General features: G+C 41.1%; 1 protein-coding gene across 1 annotated transcript in view; it reads right to left on the bottom strand.

Annotated features, from left to right (window-relative positions):
* The window catches only part of rad50 (RAD50 homolog, double strand break repair protein), a 102347-nt gene that overhangs the window by 49530 nt on the left and 33401 nt on the right, over positions 1-19416 (bottom strand). The window contains exons 12-15 of the mRNA XM_056284937.1: positions 12798-12980; positions 4090-4247; positions 1861-2036; positions 1343-1580 (exon numbers count right to left, since the gene is read on the bottom strand). Of these exons, the coding sequence (XP_056140912.1) occupies positions 1343-1580; positions 1861-2036; positions 4090-4247; positions 12798-12980 (755 nt within the window). The remainder of the gene's footprint in view (positions 1-1342; positions 1581-1860; positions 2037-4089; positions 4248-12797; positions 12981-19416) is intronic.

Genomic DNA, 19416 nt, shown 5'->3' with positions numbered 1-19416 from the left:
CCTGGGAATAACCAGCAGGGCTCCATCTGCGGATCTTAATGGTCAAGAGGGTGTTTACCAGGTCAATAAATCAGAAATGTATGTAGGAACAAGACCATTTCATGTCCAGGAGTTTGGGAAGAACTTGTGCTGAACACTGCTTTGACAAGGGAATCATCTATTTGAAGAGGGAACGATCGGCCCTGAACTTGGGGGGGGGGGGGTAGAGTAGATCTGTCACCATCTTACAATGCTGTGACTGCAACTATTCCATGATCTGGCCCTTGAACGTTTTCAGCTGTGTCTGGAATTACATTTTTCCATGTGGATTAGTTCCAGGCACACACTTTGTCAGTGCAGGCCCAGGCCATGCCTGTGAAGCCTTGGATCACAGCATCTTTCACCTTGTATAGTGCTGCTGTATGACTACAGCACTAACCTCTGCTGGCCATACAATCACAGATCACACCTCCAACTTTGCCATCCTTCCTCTGCAGAGTTAATTCCTCATTATGATAGTTGTTAATAGACTGTAAGTATTGCACAGGTCCTTTTAGAATGATGTGTTCATTATCTGGTAGAGTGTGCAATATTTGACCAACCCATGCGGAGCTCAGGTAATTTTGACCCTCTATGAGTGACTTGTAGTTGGCATTTTGTTGCTAATCACATGCCAGGCTATTTAATGAAGTAATCTTGAATATCTATAAAACATGAATTCATATTTTTACATTTTCTAATAATGTAACTGGTCTGTAATAATTAAACACAACTCTTGATTGATTATGCTAGCTAGCTAGTACAGTAGTATATTACACAGCACTTCATCACTTGAAATGTAGTGGATGGTCAAGTGGTCCATTTTTTTCCCTTTCTCCATTCTCTATTTCTGGCTATTGTTGTAACCAGTGTCTAACTAATATGTAAAATTTGAATAATGCTAAGATTGCCATCCATATAAGGTACCTTCATGAGTAACAGGGGGCCCATGCCTAATGTCGTCAATCCAACTACCCATGCTGCTGTCACTGTCAGCAGACACTGACTTGCCACTGCAGTAATGGCGGCGGCGAAAGATGGCGGAACACTCAAATCGGTCACCAGATTAATAACAGATAAATTAACTCAATAGCATAGGTCAACAGAACCCCCCCCCCCCCCACACACACACACCTTTACCCTAATGCTGGGTTCATATCCTGTCAAAACATATTTCACATATTTACATACAATGTGCTCTTACCAAGTGGTAAAGGCACACTGCATGGTAAACTGCAAGGAAGGTAAATGCTTGGTTTGATGGACAGAATTAATGATTCTGCCCACTTAACCCTCAGACCCCTCTCCCTTCCCCCACACTGACTTGACAGGTCGGAGAGACATCATCTCATCCCTCCTCCTTTCCTTCCTCCTAAGGTCCTGCTCGGTGTTCTTCAGTTTGTCTGGAACCAGACGCAGTTTGGACTGCATGTCGCTGATGACTTCCTGCAGGTCTGACTCAGAGGGGAAGGTTCGCTGACACACAGGGCAGCAGGGCTCCTGTTCCTCTGTCAGCTGGCTGATAAACTGCGTGTACACTGCTGTCGCTCCGGCTAGCATGGCTGTGCAGAGAAGGGAGCGGGGGTGATAGGTAGAAATTACATCATATCCTGCTCACTATCATGTTTCTAATACTACCCACAACTATCAATGATTTTTCAAGTCTGAGAAAAGTTTTCTTTCAATGCTATTATAAGAGTCTTATGATTATAGTAAACACTAGTCTTACTATTAGAGTAAATACTATGAGTCAATAAAAGGTCGACCCTGTTTTGAAGCTGGGAACCCCCCACTCCCAGTCTCTACAAACTGGAACACATTCTTGTCTTGTATAGACCTGACCTCTTTGTTTGGAGGTCTTCTCCAGTTCTTCCTGCAACTTTCCCAGGTCCTGCTCCAAATCTTGACTGCCACAAATGTTGAAGAACTTCTCTTGGTCGTCAGCAAACTGCTGCTCCTTCTTACGCAGCTCTGCAGCAATATGGTTCTTATTCTGTTCACTGGATGCGAGATCTTTACTGAGAATAATCAACAATAACAATAAGTTACTTAACTGAATCCATGAAATGAGTCTCTTATTGGCCTACCATTTCTTATTTTTCCAGAGAGATCCAAACATATCTCACTCTCACTCTCTCTCTCTCACACACACACACACAAACATGTTTGGTACTCATTGGGATGGGCCTCAAGTGAACAGATAAGTTGCTTGGTACTCACGGCCCAGCAACCCAGCAACTGCACATTTAGTTAAAAAAAAAACAAACCACATACAGCTTCCATCAGATTTAAATGTTCACACATGACAGTGACAGTGCCTTCTGCCTCGTTACCGATGGATCACAAACTATGCCTATGGCATCTGGCAACTGTAACTGTTATTTTTACCAAGCCACTTTGTCATTGTACATTTTTGTTACAATGAATTTTTTTTTAATGCATGTAGCCCATCCTATTATATAGGAGCATTGGGCAGCTGCATTACTTATTTGTTATTTCAGCATTGGCGATTTTTCATATAATTATAACACAGCTACTGATTGATTTTATCCTTTGCACTGAGCGAACACAGCTTTCTTATTTCTAGGTCAGTCCATTTGCTAGACATTCTTAAATATGCTCTCTTACCGGTTTACAAATAAAATCTCTCACTTCAGACACGCCTGCTGTGAACAAGTCATGGAGCTATTCCTTGTGATTGATTGTAACCTTTGAGTCAACCTGCACATCACTAAACTGAGTTAAAACAGTCGTGAAATACAGCTTTGAACCAACGGGAGTGATCTAGTTAAGAAGGTTCTGCACTAATCCGACCTCAACTTATGCAAAGTCGGACTGGTATAAAGTATAACCCCCCCCAATTGTACCTGGCCAATTACCCCACTCTTCTGAGCTGTCCCAGTTGCTGCTCCACCCCCTCTGCCGATCTGGGGAGGGCTGCAGACTACCACATGCCTCCTCTGATACATGTGGAGTTGCCAGCCACTTCTTTTCACCTGACAGTGAGGAGTTTCGCCAGGGGGACGTAACACGTGGGAGGATTACACTATTCCCCCCAGTTCCTCCTCCCTTCCCCGAACAGGCGCCCGACCGACCAGAGGAGGCGCTACTGCAGTGACCAGGACACACACCCATATTTGGCCTCTCACCCATAGATACAGCCAATTGTGTCTGTAGGGATGTACAACTAAGCCGGAGGTAACACAGGGATTCAAACCGGTTATCTCTGTGTTGGTAGGCAACGGAATATACTGCCAACTCTACCCGGACGCCCTTAAAGTATAAAAGTTTTGTCTGGAATTTAAAAAACCTTTGAGTTGTCAGGTATTCCAATCATCAGAGTTTGACTTAAAGCAACATTACGCAACTTTTTTACATTAAAATAACAGCTTCAAAATCATTTTGATGGTACACTGACTTGTAATAGAGCGAATGGTGCCTCTTTCATTCTCACTCTGCGCCCCGAATGCCTATTTTTGCACGATGTAACTTGGTTTGTGTGGGTACGATCTGACCCAACCTCTGCCTCTGAGCGGCTTACCCTGATATTCTTACCCTAACCCTAACCAATCTCACTCCTCATGCTACAAACCAACAACCAACCTACAAAGGCAACAAGTACTAGCCAATCAGAGGCAGAGTAGGGTGGGTTATGATTTCATCATCCTAGGGGGAAAAAAAAAATCACTCACAGGAGATCATACCCATGCAACCCATTACTTAGTGCAAGAACAGGCATTCGGGGCACGGAGTGGAAATGAAAGAGGCCCCATTCTCCCTATTACAAGTCAGTGTACCATCAGAATGATTTTGAAGCTGATATTTTCAAGTAAAAAAGTTGTATGACGTTGCTTTTAGTGGGTTCAACTGTTAATAGATTTATTTTCTCACTCACTTTCGATTTTACACGTGGCAGTAATTTGTGACACTGAGCTATACAAATAAAACTGACTTGACTTGACTTAAAGTGCCTTCACATGTACTTAGCATTTTATTCAGGGACAGAGCGTTCCATTTTCAGGAGAGGAAAAAAGTGTGCATATAAATGGCAACTGTACAACCCGTACTAACTTGAGTTTGGTGAGTTTATCCCGCGTGGCGTTGATCTCTTTGGACTTGGCGTAGATCCAGTCCTCCAATTCTCTCTTGTTGGGAAAATGGCCAAGCAAAGACTGCAGATCTTCATTGTGGCGAGACTTGATCCTTCGTACCTGCTCCTCTTTCTCAGCCTGGGGGAAGGAGGGATGATGAAAGAGAAGAGCAGAGCCGACAGAAAGAAGGCAGATGAGAAGAGAAGAGACAGTGGGTAAGAAAGAGGTAGAAAAAGAAGTACAGGAGAAGAGACGAGAGGAGAACATAGGAAATCCATCCATCCATCCATTATCCAAACCACTTATCCTGCTCTCAGGGTCGCAGGGATGCTGGAGGCTATCCCAGCAGTCATTGGGCAACAGGCAGGGAGACACCCTGGACAGGCAGCCAGGCCATCACAGGGCCACAATAGGAGATCCACATTATCAAATTACCATTAACAAGGGTCATTCAAATACTAAAGGTAATAGTAAATGTAATGTAAATACATACATGGGTTAGTACCTTTTAATTCTGAGGTGACAAGAAAAGCTTTACGCATGTTTGATGATTTAGGAAAAACTTAATGTATTGTGGTTCTACTGCCAGCAGGAGGTTGCCAAGCAGTCTCTGTGCAGGTGACAGCCTACATGCTTTAATGTACGCCCAATAATGAGAAAACCTGACTGGCATCAATGCTCAATAAATAAGGGACAAAACATGGAAGATGAAATCAACAGCTACAGATGGAAAGCAGCTCGAGAGGCAGCAAATACAAATAAGTCTAACAGTGTCCTTTAACAAAGGAAAATGGTATAAAAAAATAAATTGATATAACGGCCTGCAATCCCATTGTTTTAAGTCTGACTCACTGTGTGCAAAGTCTACATGCTATCACAGCATTTACGCAGGCAGTCTAGGACATTTCCCCTAGTGGTTAAGAAAAGTTTCAATGGCAGCACCCATGAAATCGTCAATTCTGCTTAAACATGGACCTTTGAAGACAAATATATTTGTTGTAAGAGCTCCTTTTTTCAATAATTAGCATGAATCATTCATTTATATCAAAATCTATCTTCCTAACTTTAATTTTCCATGAGTTCACTTTTAATTTAAGATGACCTTGTCAGCATGTGGTGCCCTGGGCAGAGGCAAAGTAAAAAAAAAAAGAGGCAGTGTTTTCATAGCTGTATATCGCCAAAGAAAGTGCATGTATGTCTTAGTGTCATGATGTACGATCAATAATCCAGCTAAGGAAATCCCAGAAAGTTGAATCAGTTGATTAAGACACAATGTCTAGAGGGAGAAACGTTTCATCCCTCAACTAAGTGACTTCGTCTGTCTCAGCTGACTACAGGTATCCCTGATCTTATAAATAGCAGTTGCATTGCGATCGAAACTGGCACAGTTGCATCACAACAAAAACCAGCGATCCGTTTCATATGCAAATTACTGTGACTATTAATTAAGAGTTAAAAAGGCCAATGTGGGGTGTCCGGGTAGCATAGCAGTCTATTCCATTGCCTACCAATATCGAGATCGCCGGTTCGAGTTCCTGTGTTTCCTCCGGCTTGGTTGGGCGTCCCTACAGACACAATTGGCCGTGTCTACGGGTGGGAAGCCAGATGTGGGTATGTGTCCTGGTTGCTGCACTAGCGCCTCCTCTGGTCAGTCGAGGCGCCTGATCGGGGGGAGGGGGAACTGGGGGGAATAGCGTGATCCTCCCACATGCTATGTCCCCGTGGCAAAACTCCTCACTTTCAGGTCAAAAGAAGCAGGTGGCGATTCTACATGTATCGGAGAAGGCACGTGGTGTTCTGCAGCCCCCCCCTGGATCGACAGAGGGGATGGAGCAGTCGCCGATGGCGACAGATCTACTCTCAGCCCCGCCCCCTCGGTTCAGGGAACTGTTTACAGCAACTGAATTAGCAATTTGTAACATAACGGACCCGCAAGCGGAGCAACTGTGGACTAAAGTTTCAGCCTGCCTCACCAATGCAAAGCCACCGCCGTCCGACATCAGCAGAGATGAGAGGAATGCACTCACGACTCTCAGTAAGGACAATATCATCATCATTCCAGTGGGCAAAGGTAGACGCACTGTTTTTTTAAACTTATATTTATTGGATTTTGCATTTTACACATCACAGAATCAACATGAAATAAATCCAGTATAATTCCCATCCCTCCCCTGCTCCCGAACATGTCTCTAACCCCCCCACCCCACCCCAACATCCTCCAAAATGGCATCAAGTACAAATAAATATATGACAGCTATACAACGACCCCATTCACATAAACACAGACAAGGGAGAAAAGAAAAAAAATTAAAAAGTAAAAATTAATAATTTAAAAAAGGGAAAAAAATTACAATCATTTTTATCTTTTTAAACTAATTCTTAATTAGACTGCTACAGTTCTGCTCCAACCAAGAAATAATTAGGTTATGAAATATCCCAGTCTGTTATTTGGGTTAGGTTATCATAGTAGGTAAGAAAAGGGCCTCCAGACTCTTTCAAATTCATTTGCATTCCCCTTCAATGTAAATTTGATTTTTTTCAAGCTCTTTCAGCCATCTTGTATGGGATGGTGACACTGCTCTCTTCCAATTGAAGAGGATGAGACGTCGAGCTAACAGAGTAGTAAAGGCAACCACATTGCACATTTCAGTCGAAAACCCTGCATCCTTTGGCCTCAATCCAAACAGGGCAATAATGGGCTGAGGTACAATTGTCATATTATACACATCACTAAGGGATTCAAAGACCTTTCCCCAAAACGTCTGAAGGCTTGAGCATGACCAAAACATGTGCAACCAGTTTGCAGTGGTAGTTTTACATCAATCACAGGTGGGATCAATGTTTGGGTATATTCTTGTCAGTTTCTCCTTAGTGAGATAAAGACGATGAGCTATCTTTAATTGTATAAGACCGCGTCCAGCACAAGGAGATGAGGAGTGTACTAGGTCGAGAATTGAAGTCCACTGGTCCTCTGCAAAAGACAGGCCTAGGTCTTGTTCCCAAATTGTCCTTAGGTTGTTTAGAGATTGTGGGTTAATAGTGTTAATTACATCATATATCCAGGAGATGGCCCCTCTGAGACTAGTATTAAATCCTAAAAGAGCATCTAAGGGGGTGCTTGGAGGTTGCTCTGGGAAAGGATAGCCTCTTTGTAAAAAATGCCTAACCTGGAGGTATAAAAAAAAATGGGAGTGTGGCAGGGCATACTTTTCTGACAATTGTTCAAATGATGCAAATACTCCATTTATATATAAATCTTTAACAACTCTAATGCCATTCCCATGCCAGGCCTGAAAAGCCAAGTCTGACATAGAGGGGGTGAAAAGATGATTTGCAAAAATAGGAGCCCGAAGTGAAGCGCTCTGCAACCCAAAATGTTTGCCAAACTGTACCCAGATCTTTAATGTATGGGTAACTACAGAATTTTCAAAAGAGCCAGCACTAAGTGGTAAAGAGGCCGAGATTAAGGACGGGCGTTTCAATTTAAAAGATTCCAATTTTACCCAGACTGGAGCTTCTGCACCATTCCTGACCCACATTATAATGTTTTAGATATTGCTGGCCCAATAACAGTGAAGAAAGTGAGGCATGGCCATACCTCCTAACCCTTTTGGCCTTTGTAGAAATGACTTACAAATGTGCAGGGTTTTGCTATCCCACATAAATCCAGTGAGGATTTGGTCAAATGATAAAAAAACGTTTTGTAGGAATAAAATCAGAATACTTTGGAAAAATATAGAGAAATCTAGGGAAAATATTCGTCTTAATTAGGTTAATCCGGCCAGCTAGTGATAGAGGTAAGGAGCCAGCAGTGTATGTCCTGCTTGCACTGCTCGATCAGATGTGTGAAATTTAATTTAAATAGCATATGAAAGGAGCGAGGTACCACCACATTGAGATATTTAAAGTCGGATGTCACTCTCTTGACTGGAAATGCTGTAGCTGGGATATTGAGGGCCACTGGGTTTACAGGATAAAGATAACTTTTTTCTAAGTTCAACTTGTAACTTGCGAACCTTCCAAATTGATCCAAAATAGGCAGGGCATGTGGTAGCGAAGATGATGGGTTGGCAATATATAAAAGGAGGTCATCGGCATAAAGAGATAATTTATGACATGTATATCCTCGGGTTATACCTTCTAAGGCCTGGCACTGACATAAAGACGCAGAAAGTGGTTCGATGGCAAGCGTGAAGAGCAGGGGACTCATAGCGCAATGCTGTCTGGTGGATATATGTAATAATAATAATAATAATACTAATAATAATAACAAATCAATCTTATATAGCACTTTTCTAACATCAAAGTCGCTTTACAATAAACGGGGTGAAACAAGACAACAGATAAACATAGCAAAAACATACAGGGCTGGATGGGAAGGGGGGGCTAGGAGAGGGAGAAGTGGCAGCCACACATGACGCCAGCAGTACTCTCCGACTTAGACAGATACAAAAGGGCAAGAAAAACAACAGCACTGTAGATGTTGATTTTCTGTAGGGGTTTACTCCTGTAGCCTATTCCTCTCCCAAGGTATCCACTAGGCAGTGGCACTATTTAACCCAGCTATGGGTTAACCCATAGCCATAGCTATTTAACCCATAGCCAATTTACAACATATGCACCTTAGCTCTCCTCGCTTAACAGTGGATTCTTACAACACGTCTATTTTTTTTCTTTTTACCAAGTGTGGTTAGTTTGTGCCATGCTTGAGTTTCTTATGTCATGTTTACTCTTAGCTTAAATTTTGGCACTTTTACAACGCCCTATCCTGACATATGCTATCAGGCAAACATAACCAACAATAACTAAGTCAAATAAAAGAACAACAAAAAGCAGATATTCTGATCTTATGCCTTTAAGTATAAAGTATAAAGGAAATACTAGGCAGATAACCGACCCTACTTAGCAATAATATCACCAACCGGTTTATTACGACATACCATCATCTTCAATCTTTTCCCTGAATGTTTTTTCCACCTCGGGTAGAATCTTAGTCTTAACAAAAGCAGCCACCTCTGTCGGTGTTTCAAATACGTGCTTTGTCCCATTGAAAACGAGCCGCAGATTTGCTGGATGTAGAAGGGAATATTTCGCTTCTGCATCCCGAAGTTGTTTCTTCACTGGGAGGAATGCAGCTCTCTTGTGTAATAAATCACCACTGAGATGCAGTAGAAACTGATCTTTTTTCCTCAAGTTAGCTGTCCTCACACCCATGACATCTGCAGGATCTGCTCCTTAGCCTGGAAATAATGCATATGAACCACCATAGCCCGCGGAGGGCCTGTCGACAGTGGCGGTCTCAGGGTCCGGTGAGCGCGGTCCACCACAGGCGGTCAAGTAAAGCTGTCTTCCCCGAAAACTTCGGTCAGGAACTTTTCCATGAAGGCAGAGAGGTGGTTTCCTTCGATTTTCTCCTCTAGTCCAATCACCCTAATGTTGTTCCTCCTTGAGAAGTTTTCAAGAATATCCAGCTTGGTATGTAGTTTAGTGTTCTCTGCCTTCAGAGCCGTATGCGACTTTTCAAGCTCTGTGACTCCCTCCCGTCCACGTTTGTCAGAGAGGTTTCAATGTGCGCAATTTTTCCGACATGTGCAGAGACAGTAGTCTGGAGGACTGATACAGAAGAACGTAACTCTGTTAATATTTCCTCCTTCACTGCCGCCACGTCAGCTTTGATACCCTCTCTCAATATTGGAGACTGTACTCTCTAACACTGAAATTGTAATTGGTTGAAACTGGACAAAAGAGGCAGAATAAACATGGGGAATGGAACGAATGCAAGAGCCTGGCTGGATTTGGAATCTAATATTCTCCATCTTATTTATTTTAGTGAGACATTTTTTGGACAACTCAACATCAGGTTCAAAAAGAGAAGTGGAGGGACCATTAATAACAGAATCAATTACCCTGAAGAAAATTTTAGCATTGTGGTTATTTCTTGATATTAGTTCAGAGAAGTACGCTGATTTCGCATCCTTAACTGCCTTCTGGTAAATTAACATTTGGTTTTTAAGGGTGTTATGTGCTAATTCAGACTTGGTGACCTTCCATTGTCGTTCTGATTTTCTACACAGTCTTCTAAGGGCACAAGTGTGATCATTCAGCCAGGGGAGGTTATTTGATTTTTGTTTCCTAGTTTTAAATGGTACAATTTGGTCATGGATGGATAGGCACTGATCACTGAATGAATTTAATTGTGCATCTGGATTGAGGAGGGATAAAGAAGGGTAAAGGATGATGAATTAAAAGCATCACAGAATTTAACTGCAGAGCCAGCACTGAGAATGCAAGGCGTGTTTTAGAATAGTGACTAGGCGCTGTAGTGTAATGCAAGAGCGTGTTTTAGAATAGTGACTAGGAGCGAGCTGTAGTGGAACTTTGAAAATGACAGCTTTATGGTCAGATAAAGACATATCCACCAGATTAGACATTTGAGAGAGAAACCAGATGAGAGTGAGAGTACAAGGTCTAAGATGTGGCATTTGGAATGTGTGGCCCCTTTAACAGATTGAATGAGGTTAAGAGTCTATAAGAGCCAAAAAATGTGAAGTCAGGCAATGAGAAGGACAACGCAAATGAATATTAAAAACTGCCAAGAATAAGCACCCTGGCATATTTTGGCATGACAATAGATAAAAGGTCAGAAAACTCGAGATAAAACTAACTGAATTAGGGGGCCCATAAATCAAGATGCAGAGCAAAGGGGAAGGGCCAGTGATTAAAAAACAAACCTCAAATGAGATAAAAATACCAAAAGTAACAGGGCGGCACTTAAGACCTAACTTGTAAAAAACAGCGAAGGCCACCCCTTCTACCAGAGGGCCTGGGAATATGAAAATATGCAAAATCAGGGGGGCTAGCCTCAATCAGGGGAACAGTGTCCCCTGGGGACAGCCATGTCTCAGTGATTACAAAAAAGTCCAGATTATTAGAAACAATAAAATCATTAATGATGAAGGACTTATTATCCAGACATCACACATTAAAGAGGCCAAATTGTTTGGTGTCAAAGCAGAATTAAAACCAACGGGAGTACAACAAATAAGATGCAAATTGTAGGATGAGACGTTTCTCCTACTAAACGTTGTGTCCAAATGAATTGATTCAACTTTCTGGGATATGTTCTGAGAAATATGACTGCTCTAAGAAAAATAACACTTGCCTCCTCTGTGAAAAAGAGAAATGATACCTTCAATTTGACTTTGAAAATTCATACTCTTGTAAAATTTGTTGGTTTACGTAGATAGAATTATTGTATGTACAAGAATTATTGTATGTACATTAAAATTTCAAACTTGTTGTAGGCACATTCATTCATTCTCCAAACCGCTTATCCTACTCAGGGTTGTGGGAGATGTTGGCGCCTATCCCAGGCCCCAGCAGTCATTGGGCGACAGGCGGGGAGACACCCTGGACAGGCCGCCAGACCATCACAGGGCATATTATATTCATTTAATGTACAGAATAAAAACATAGGATGTAAAACACTTTGCAACTCTGTGCGTGTGTGTTTAAGTACATGTGTGCTAAATCGCTAGATGGAACCACCCTGTAGAGCTGCTGTTAGCTAAACTGGTGCTAAGCAGTGGGTTACAAAGTTGCTGAATTTAGAGGGAATTGAGCAAGGAAATGCCAACTTCTGCCTCTCACAGCCCTGCAGTCTTGTAATTCTTGGTTCACTAATAATGTTATATAAGCGGTAGGTGAACATTACATAACTTTTGTCTGTCTGTGCCCAAACTAATTCCAATTTAGCTGTCATTTCATAATGATGAAATCTAGCAGAGTAAATGAAAAGCTTTTCTCCACTTCAATTATGTTGTAAATAGTCATATGAATATTGATATTACCAACATCAATTGAAATTGATGTTGCTTACAGGGGACAAGCTTGCCAGAATGTTTCCCACCACAGACCCTGGGTGTCCGAGGTGCAGCCATAGTCCAGCCTCGGTGGGACACATGTTCAGGGCATGGCCCCTCTCTCAAATTACTGGGGACATATGTATATTTAATGCATTCTCACATATCTGTAAACAGACCATAACCCCTGATTTTCAAACAGCCAACTTTGGCATACCACCTCCTAACTGTAAGGTCACAACCTTGCAGACAAATGCTGTAGCATTTGCTTCATTGCTAGCTTGCAGACTTATTCTTTTTAACTGGAAGTCGAATAAAGCTCCATCATTTTTGCAGTAGTTAAGGGAGGTGCTGTCCTTTCTACCTTTAGAAAAGCTCCGATATGAAATATGTAAAACCCTGAAAAACTTTACTTTGACTTGGAGTCCTTTCATAGACTTTGTTGAAGGTTTTCCCTTTTATTGAATGTACTTTTTTTTACCTGGTTGTAATGACAATATTTATAGATAATATGTGTACAACTTCATATTGTCTTCAAAAACATGGTTATTATATGGAAATGGAATAAGAAATCCCTGCACAGTCCTTTTTTTTTTTTAGCCTTGGGGGGAATGGGGATTCCTACATTTTTTTGTTGTTCGTGTGTCTTGTATACCTGTTCCAAAAAACTTGAAAATCGGAAAATAAAGTTTTAAAAAAAACTGATGTTGATGAATGTTGGCATCTAAAACTTCAAGCTATAATTCTTAATGTTTACATGCAATAAAACATCAATTTAAAAACATTGCCCTGGCGTAATTACAGCATTTTTTTTTCGTCAAATCACCTTGTCTTTTTTCAGCATGTCCATTTGCGTGCGGGCAGTAGTGTGTGTGTTTAGAGTCTCCATCTCCTGGTCTAGCTGTCTCTGCATCCGGTCCAGCTCTACCCTCTCTCTCTGGAGCTGCTCCAGCTCCACCTTCAGCTCCTCTACACAGGAGCTCTCCACCGCCCGCTGCAATTCACGCTCCTGACCAAGATAAACAAACACAAACACACACGTACGTACACACACACACAAAACACGCATGTTTACACAAACAAACGCACATACATTTATTTGTAAATCAGGACACATGTGTAGCACACGTGTAGCTTTAGAAACAACAGTTTAAAGAATGTAACATCTTTAAGCCGTTGTATTTGGTCACTGGCAGACATAAACATTAATTATTCAACCTCCTGGATAATCCTCTCAAAGAACAAAGCATATTCAACCAGTAGTAAAATGTGCAATCTATGTCTAACTGAAAAATATTTTATCATTTGCAAACCAGAAATGTCCACATTGAATAACAGGAATGAATTGGCCAGCAGTTGCAGGCATAGATATAAGCACCTATTTTGTAATTACAAATAAATCATGACAAAAGACAAATACCCCCCCCCCCCCCCCCAAATTGGACCTATTAGCGATCACGTGTTTTTGAATTGTGAATCACAACTCCGTTAGCAATCACGTGTTTTTGAAATTTTTATACGTTGCACATCTCTTTTCCCCATTGGTCAATGTGCACCTGATGTGCATGACGACGCAGTAGATGGTATGTCCTTCCTCGAGTGGTTTCATTGACAGCTGATGATTGCTTATGGCATGAAACAGGCTTGTACTGTCTCATAGAGAATTTACTTGACTCACTGGATTATTTTGCTACTTATTTGTTGAGCACTTTCCCTACCGTTGAGTGTTTCTTTTAACAAAGTTTTATATATATATATATATATAAATACAGATGCAGGAAAAAGTTTTAATACATAGCAGTACAGGCCTGTTTCGTGCATCGCGCACTCATCAGCTGCTAATGTGATTCAACAAAGAAAGACATGCAATTTACGTTGCCCAGCGTCACACCCCTAATTTCGGTTGGACAGCAACCAATCAGATGAGGAAACATTTAAACTATAACAAGCAATGGAGTAGGTAGTTACGATGCACAGCAACCAATGTTGGGGTACAAAACATTACAACCAATGGGGTAAGGGACTGGGGCTTGTTTTGAAAAGCATTTAGGGACCAAGGCACTGTGGAAATGGCGTATATTTAAAATATAACAAGGTAATTTATGTAACTCATATAGTGGGGTGGTGTTGGGGCACAGTTGGAAGGACAGGCAGTTAACATATATATAAAAAAAACCCTCTAATAAATGAATAAAAGTCACACGTGTATCATTTAATGGGGGGGGGGATAATAAAGATGTTTTACTTATAGTTACGAAGGAGATATTTCTTTCGGTGTCTACAGTTGGTGGCCAATTCGTTTCTATTATTCAAGGTGGATATATCAGGTCTGCAAATAATAAAATACTTTTCTGCCAAGCACAGGTTACATCTTTTACCTCTAATTGAATATGCATTGCTCTTTGCAAGGATTTTCCATGAGAAAGAATAACCGATATTCTTGTCTACCAATGACCAAATGTGGCGGCTTAAGGCCGTTGCATTTTTTGCATGTTCATTTCTGAAGCTACTCATATGAGCGTTAAACCCAATTTTAAAAGGGCCCCCTGTTAATCCCACGTAAGTGTCCACATTGCAGTTGTCTTCTCTTGTCACCGATGCCTAGTAGATGACTCCCTCTGTCTGGCATTTTCCTTCAAGAGGACATGATGCCTTAACACGGCATTTGCATATAAACTCAGCAGTCAGACAGAAGTCACAATCATCCCATGTCCTCTCCAACCACACATCTCATTTCACTCTTGACTAGAAATGAGTAAAAGACTGGAGAGGTTACCTACACTAATCTGAGTGGTTATATCACAAGAAAAAAACCCAGGGTTGACATTTGGGAAAAGCTTATGTGAATGCTCATAATCCATCTAAAACACAACATAGTCCCCAGTAACATCAAACAATGAATAAATGATGAAACTATAAATAAGAGACATATTCATAACACACGTAAATTGGTTACAAATTAACTAACTAAGCATTAACATAAGGAAAGGAAAAGAAACCAATAACTCCAAATGAAGGAAAGGATCTTGGAGAACTACTCTATTAAATGAAGTGACTGTAGACACTTGCTAAAAATTTTCATTATCATCACCGTCATATGGTGGAACCCAGGGATCAGGAAAATGTTGAACTTGTACAGCATTAAGTACAGTCATAACACAATATTTACAGATCATACCAATCATACAAGTAATGATGAAAACAATAACCAAAAACAGAAGAATACCTACAATCAGTGTGCAAATGAATGATGCACTCACAGATACCAAGGGACCGAACATTCCTGACAACGGATCCCACCATGAACAGTATGTAAATCTTTTACCCCTTGTTCAGTATCATGTTTCAATTGTGATATTTCAGCATCGTTGCTAGTAATATATACACAGCATTCAGTGGAGATCACCTACATACACCACCCTGTGAGGCTAACAGAAGATCCAGCGCCATCCTATTTCCAGTTGCTATACGTCCAACATCATCTAAGCGTTTCGCCATGGTCGTGACGGCAGCTGTAGAGATGCTCATGTGATGTTCTAACACAGTGAAGCATGACTTGATCTCCTCCTGAGCTGCATATATACCATGCGAGGGTATCAATATGCCAAATGTGCGCTGAGCCGTTGATAAGGCACATTAAGCTTTGCGATGGAGTGATGATAATTCTGATGCAGACGCCTTGTAGAACCTGATAATGTAATAAAAAAAATGCACTTGAGGCCATTGAAAATGCAATAAAACCTGATAATGTAATAACTTCCTGATAATGTAATAAAGTGCGTTTCCCGATAATGTAATAAACTTTTTACCGATAATGTAATAAAGTATTGCATTAACAGGAGATTATTACATGATCAGGTTAGCCTTCATTTTGCAGGTCCTGATAATGTAATAATTCCCCAATATTGTAATAATTTAACAGCAGACCACCTATTAATGGGTTCAAGTGGTGATACTGTGTTGGCAACTCTAGCTCCAGAGCTCTAGCGCCACCAACAGGTCAAAGTTGGACATGCAAATGCACTTTATTACATTATCAGGAAGTTATTACATTATCAGGTTTTATTGCATTTTCAATGGACTCAAGAGCAGCTTTTTATTACATTATCGGGGTTATTACATTATCAGGGATTTATTACATTATCAGGTTCTGCACGCCTGTCTGATTAAAGGTACCAGAAATGCAAAGTAACGCCGACTTTAGGCTTCTTTCAGGAAACAGCTATAAGCCTGATCACCACAAATCAGATAGACCTTTTCAGGTTGCTTACTGAACGTTGTCTTTACTGTCCTATTACAACAAGTAGTGTCTGTGGTAATTTCATAACTGGGGTCCTGTACACACAAAGAAACATCAGGCAGGGCATGCACACGCAGAGTAGGCCAAGTACAAACCCCAATTCCAATGAAGTTGGGACGTTATATAAAATGTAAATAAAAACACAATACAATGATTTGCAAATACCTTTCGACCTATAATCAATTGAATACACTACAAAGACAAGATATTTAATGTTCAAACTGATAAACTTTATTGGGTTTTTTTTGTTGCAAATATTCACTCATTTTGAATTTGATGCCTGCAACATGTTCCAAAAAAGCTGAGACAGGGGCCTGTTTACCACTGTGTTCCATCACTTTTCCTTTTAACAACACTCAATAAGCATTTGGGAACTGAGGACACTAATTGTTGAAGCTTTGTAGGTGGAATTCTTTCCTATTCTTGCTTGATGTACGACTTCAGTTGCTCAACAGTCCGGGGTCTCCGTTGTCGTATTTTGCGCTTCATAATGCGCCAAACATTTTCAATGGGAGACAGGTCTGGACTGCAGGCAGGCCAGTCTAGTACCCGCACTCTTTTACTACGAAGCCACGCTGTTGTAACACGTGCAGAATGTGGCTTGGCATTGTCTTGCTGAAATAAGTAGGGACGTCCCTGAAAAAAAAAACGTCGCTTGGATGGCAGCATATGTTGCTCCAAAAACCTGTATGTACCTTTCAGCATTAATGGTGCCTTCACAGATGTGCAAGCTACCCATGCCATGGGCACTAACACACCCCCATACCATCACAGACGCTGGCTTTTGGACTTTGCGCTGATAACAATCTGGATGGTCCTTTCCCTCTTTAGCCCGGAGGACACGACGTCCATGATTTCCAAAAACAATTTGAAATGTGGACTCGTCAGACCACAGCACACTTTTGCATTTTGCGTCAGTCCATCTCAGATGAGCTCGGGCCCAGAGAAGCCGGCGGCGTTTCTGGGTGTTGATATATGGCTTTCACTTTGCATGGTAGAGTTTTAACTTGCACTTGTAGCGACAAACTGTGTTAACTGACAATGGTTTTCCGAAGTGTTCCTGAGCCCACGTGGTAATATCCTTTACAAAATGATGTCGGTTTGTAATGCAGTGCCACCTGAGGGATCGAAGGTCACAGGCATCCAATGTTGGTTTTCGGCCTTGCCGCTTACGTGCAGAGATTTCTCCGGATTCTCTGAATCTTTTGATGATATTATGGACTGTAGATGATGAAATCCCTAAATTCCTTGCAATTGTACATTGAGAAACGTTCTTAAACTGTTGGACTATTTGCTCACGCAGTTGTTCACAAAGTGGTGACCCTTGCCCCATCCTTGCTTGTGAACAACTGAGCCTTTCGGGTATGCTCCTTTTATACCCAATCATGACACTCACCTGTTTCCAATTAACCTGTTCACCTGTGGAATGGTCCAAACAGGTGTTTTTTGAGCATTCCTCAACTTTCCCAGTCTTTTGTTGCCCCTGTCCCAGCTTCTTTGGAACGTGTTATAGGCATCAAATTCAAAATGAGTGAATATTTACAAAAAACAACAAAGTTTATCAGTTTGAACATCAAATATCTTGTCTTTGTAGTGTATTCAATTGAATATAGGTGGAAAAGGATTTGCAAATCATTGTATTCTGTTTTTATTCACGTTTTACACAATGTCCCAACTTCATTGGAATTGGGGTTTGTAAATGAACAGTTGCGAGCCGATGACTTAGTAGAAAATATAGGTCTAGAGCAATTATACACAGTAAATCCTAAAAATGCCAATTGTATTAGTAAATTCCATGGGGCTGAATACACCCCAGCTACAATATGATAGGTGTATTCTGATTCAGTCATAGGCTTACATTCTATATCACTATTGCAATTAGCAGGCACAGCCAGAAACTCCACACGATATTGAAGCATTGCATTTACTACTGTTTCAAATCTAGATAGCTTCCATTATACTGCATAGTTCAACTCACGCGGCCTGAAACCTTTATTGAACTCAGACAAGGCAAATGAGATTATCTCTGTCTTATTATCGGGTAGATCATTATGAATAAACCCTGAAACATAACATACTGAGAAGGTGTCAAATGGGTTAATACTGAACACCTTAAAGTCTGCTGCAGACAACAGTACGGGAACTACCATAGGTGATTGAAACAACTTGGGTAATTTCTAACAAATCCAACAATTAATAAAGTTATGGGAGGTGGCCCATTCTTTCATCACAGTTATAGCCAGATTTCCCTTATAGGTATCAAAGCATCTTACATGCATTAGAGGGGTTTCAACAGTCTTTTAAGTTCATATAACAACACCATTGACGGTTTCCGAAAAAAAAAACACTACATTTTATATATATACACTACCGTTCAAAAGTTTGGGATCACCCAAACAATTCTGTGTTTTCCATGAAAAGTCACACTTATTCACCACCATATGTTGTGAAATGAATAGAAAATAGAGTCAAGACATTGACAAGGTTAGAAATAATTATTTGTATTTGAAATAAGATTTTTTTTACATCAAACTTTGCTTTCGTCAAAGAATCCTCCATTTGCAGCAATTACAGCATTGCAGACCTTTGGCATTCTAGCTGTTAATTTGTTGAGGTAATCTGGAGAAATTGCACCCCACGCTTCCAGAAGCAGCTCCCACAAGTTGGATTGGTTGGATGGGCACTTCTTGCGTACCATACGGTCAAGCTGCTCCCACAACAGCTCAATGGGGTTCAGATTTGGTGACTGCGCTGGCCACTCCATTACCGATAGAATACCAGCTGCCTGCTTCTGCTCTAAATAGTTCTTGCACAATTTGGAGGTGTGTTTAGGGTCATTGTCCTGTTGTAGGATGAAATTGGCTCCAATCAAGCGCTGTCCACTGGGTATGGCATGGCGTTGCAAAATGGAGTGATAGCCTTCCTTATTCAGAATCCCTTTTACCCTGTACAAATCTCCCACCTTACCAGCACCAAAGCAACCCCAGACCATCACATTACCTCCACCATGCTTAACAGATGGCGTCAGGCATTCTTCCAGCATCTTTTCATTTGTTCTGCGTCTCACAAACGTTCTTCTTTGGGATCCAAACACCTCAAACTTGGATTCATCCGTCCACAACACTTTTTTCCAGTCTTCCTCTGT

The sequence above is a fragment of the Lampris incognitus genome, chromosome 8 (assembly GCF_029633865.1).
Source record: "Lampris incognitus isolate fLamInc1 chromosome 8, fLamInc1.hap2, whole genome shotgun sequence".
Taxonomy (NCBI): domain Eukaryota; kingdom Metazoa; phylum Chordata; class Actinopteri; order Lampriformes; family Lampridae; genus Lampris; species Lampris incognitus.
This window is presented reverse-complemented; position numbering and strand designations above follow the sequence as displayed.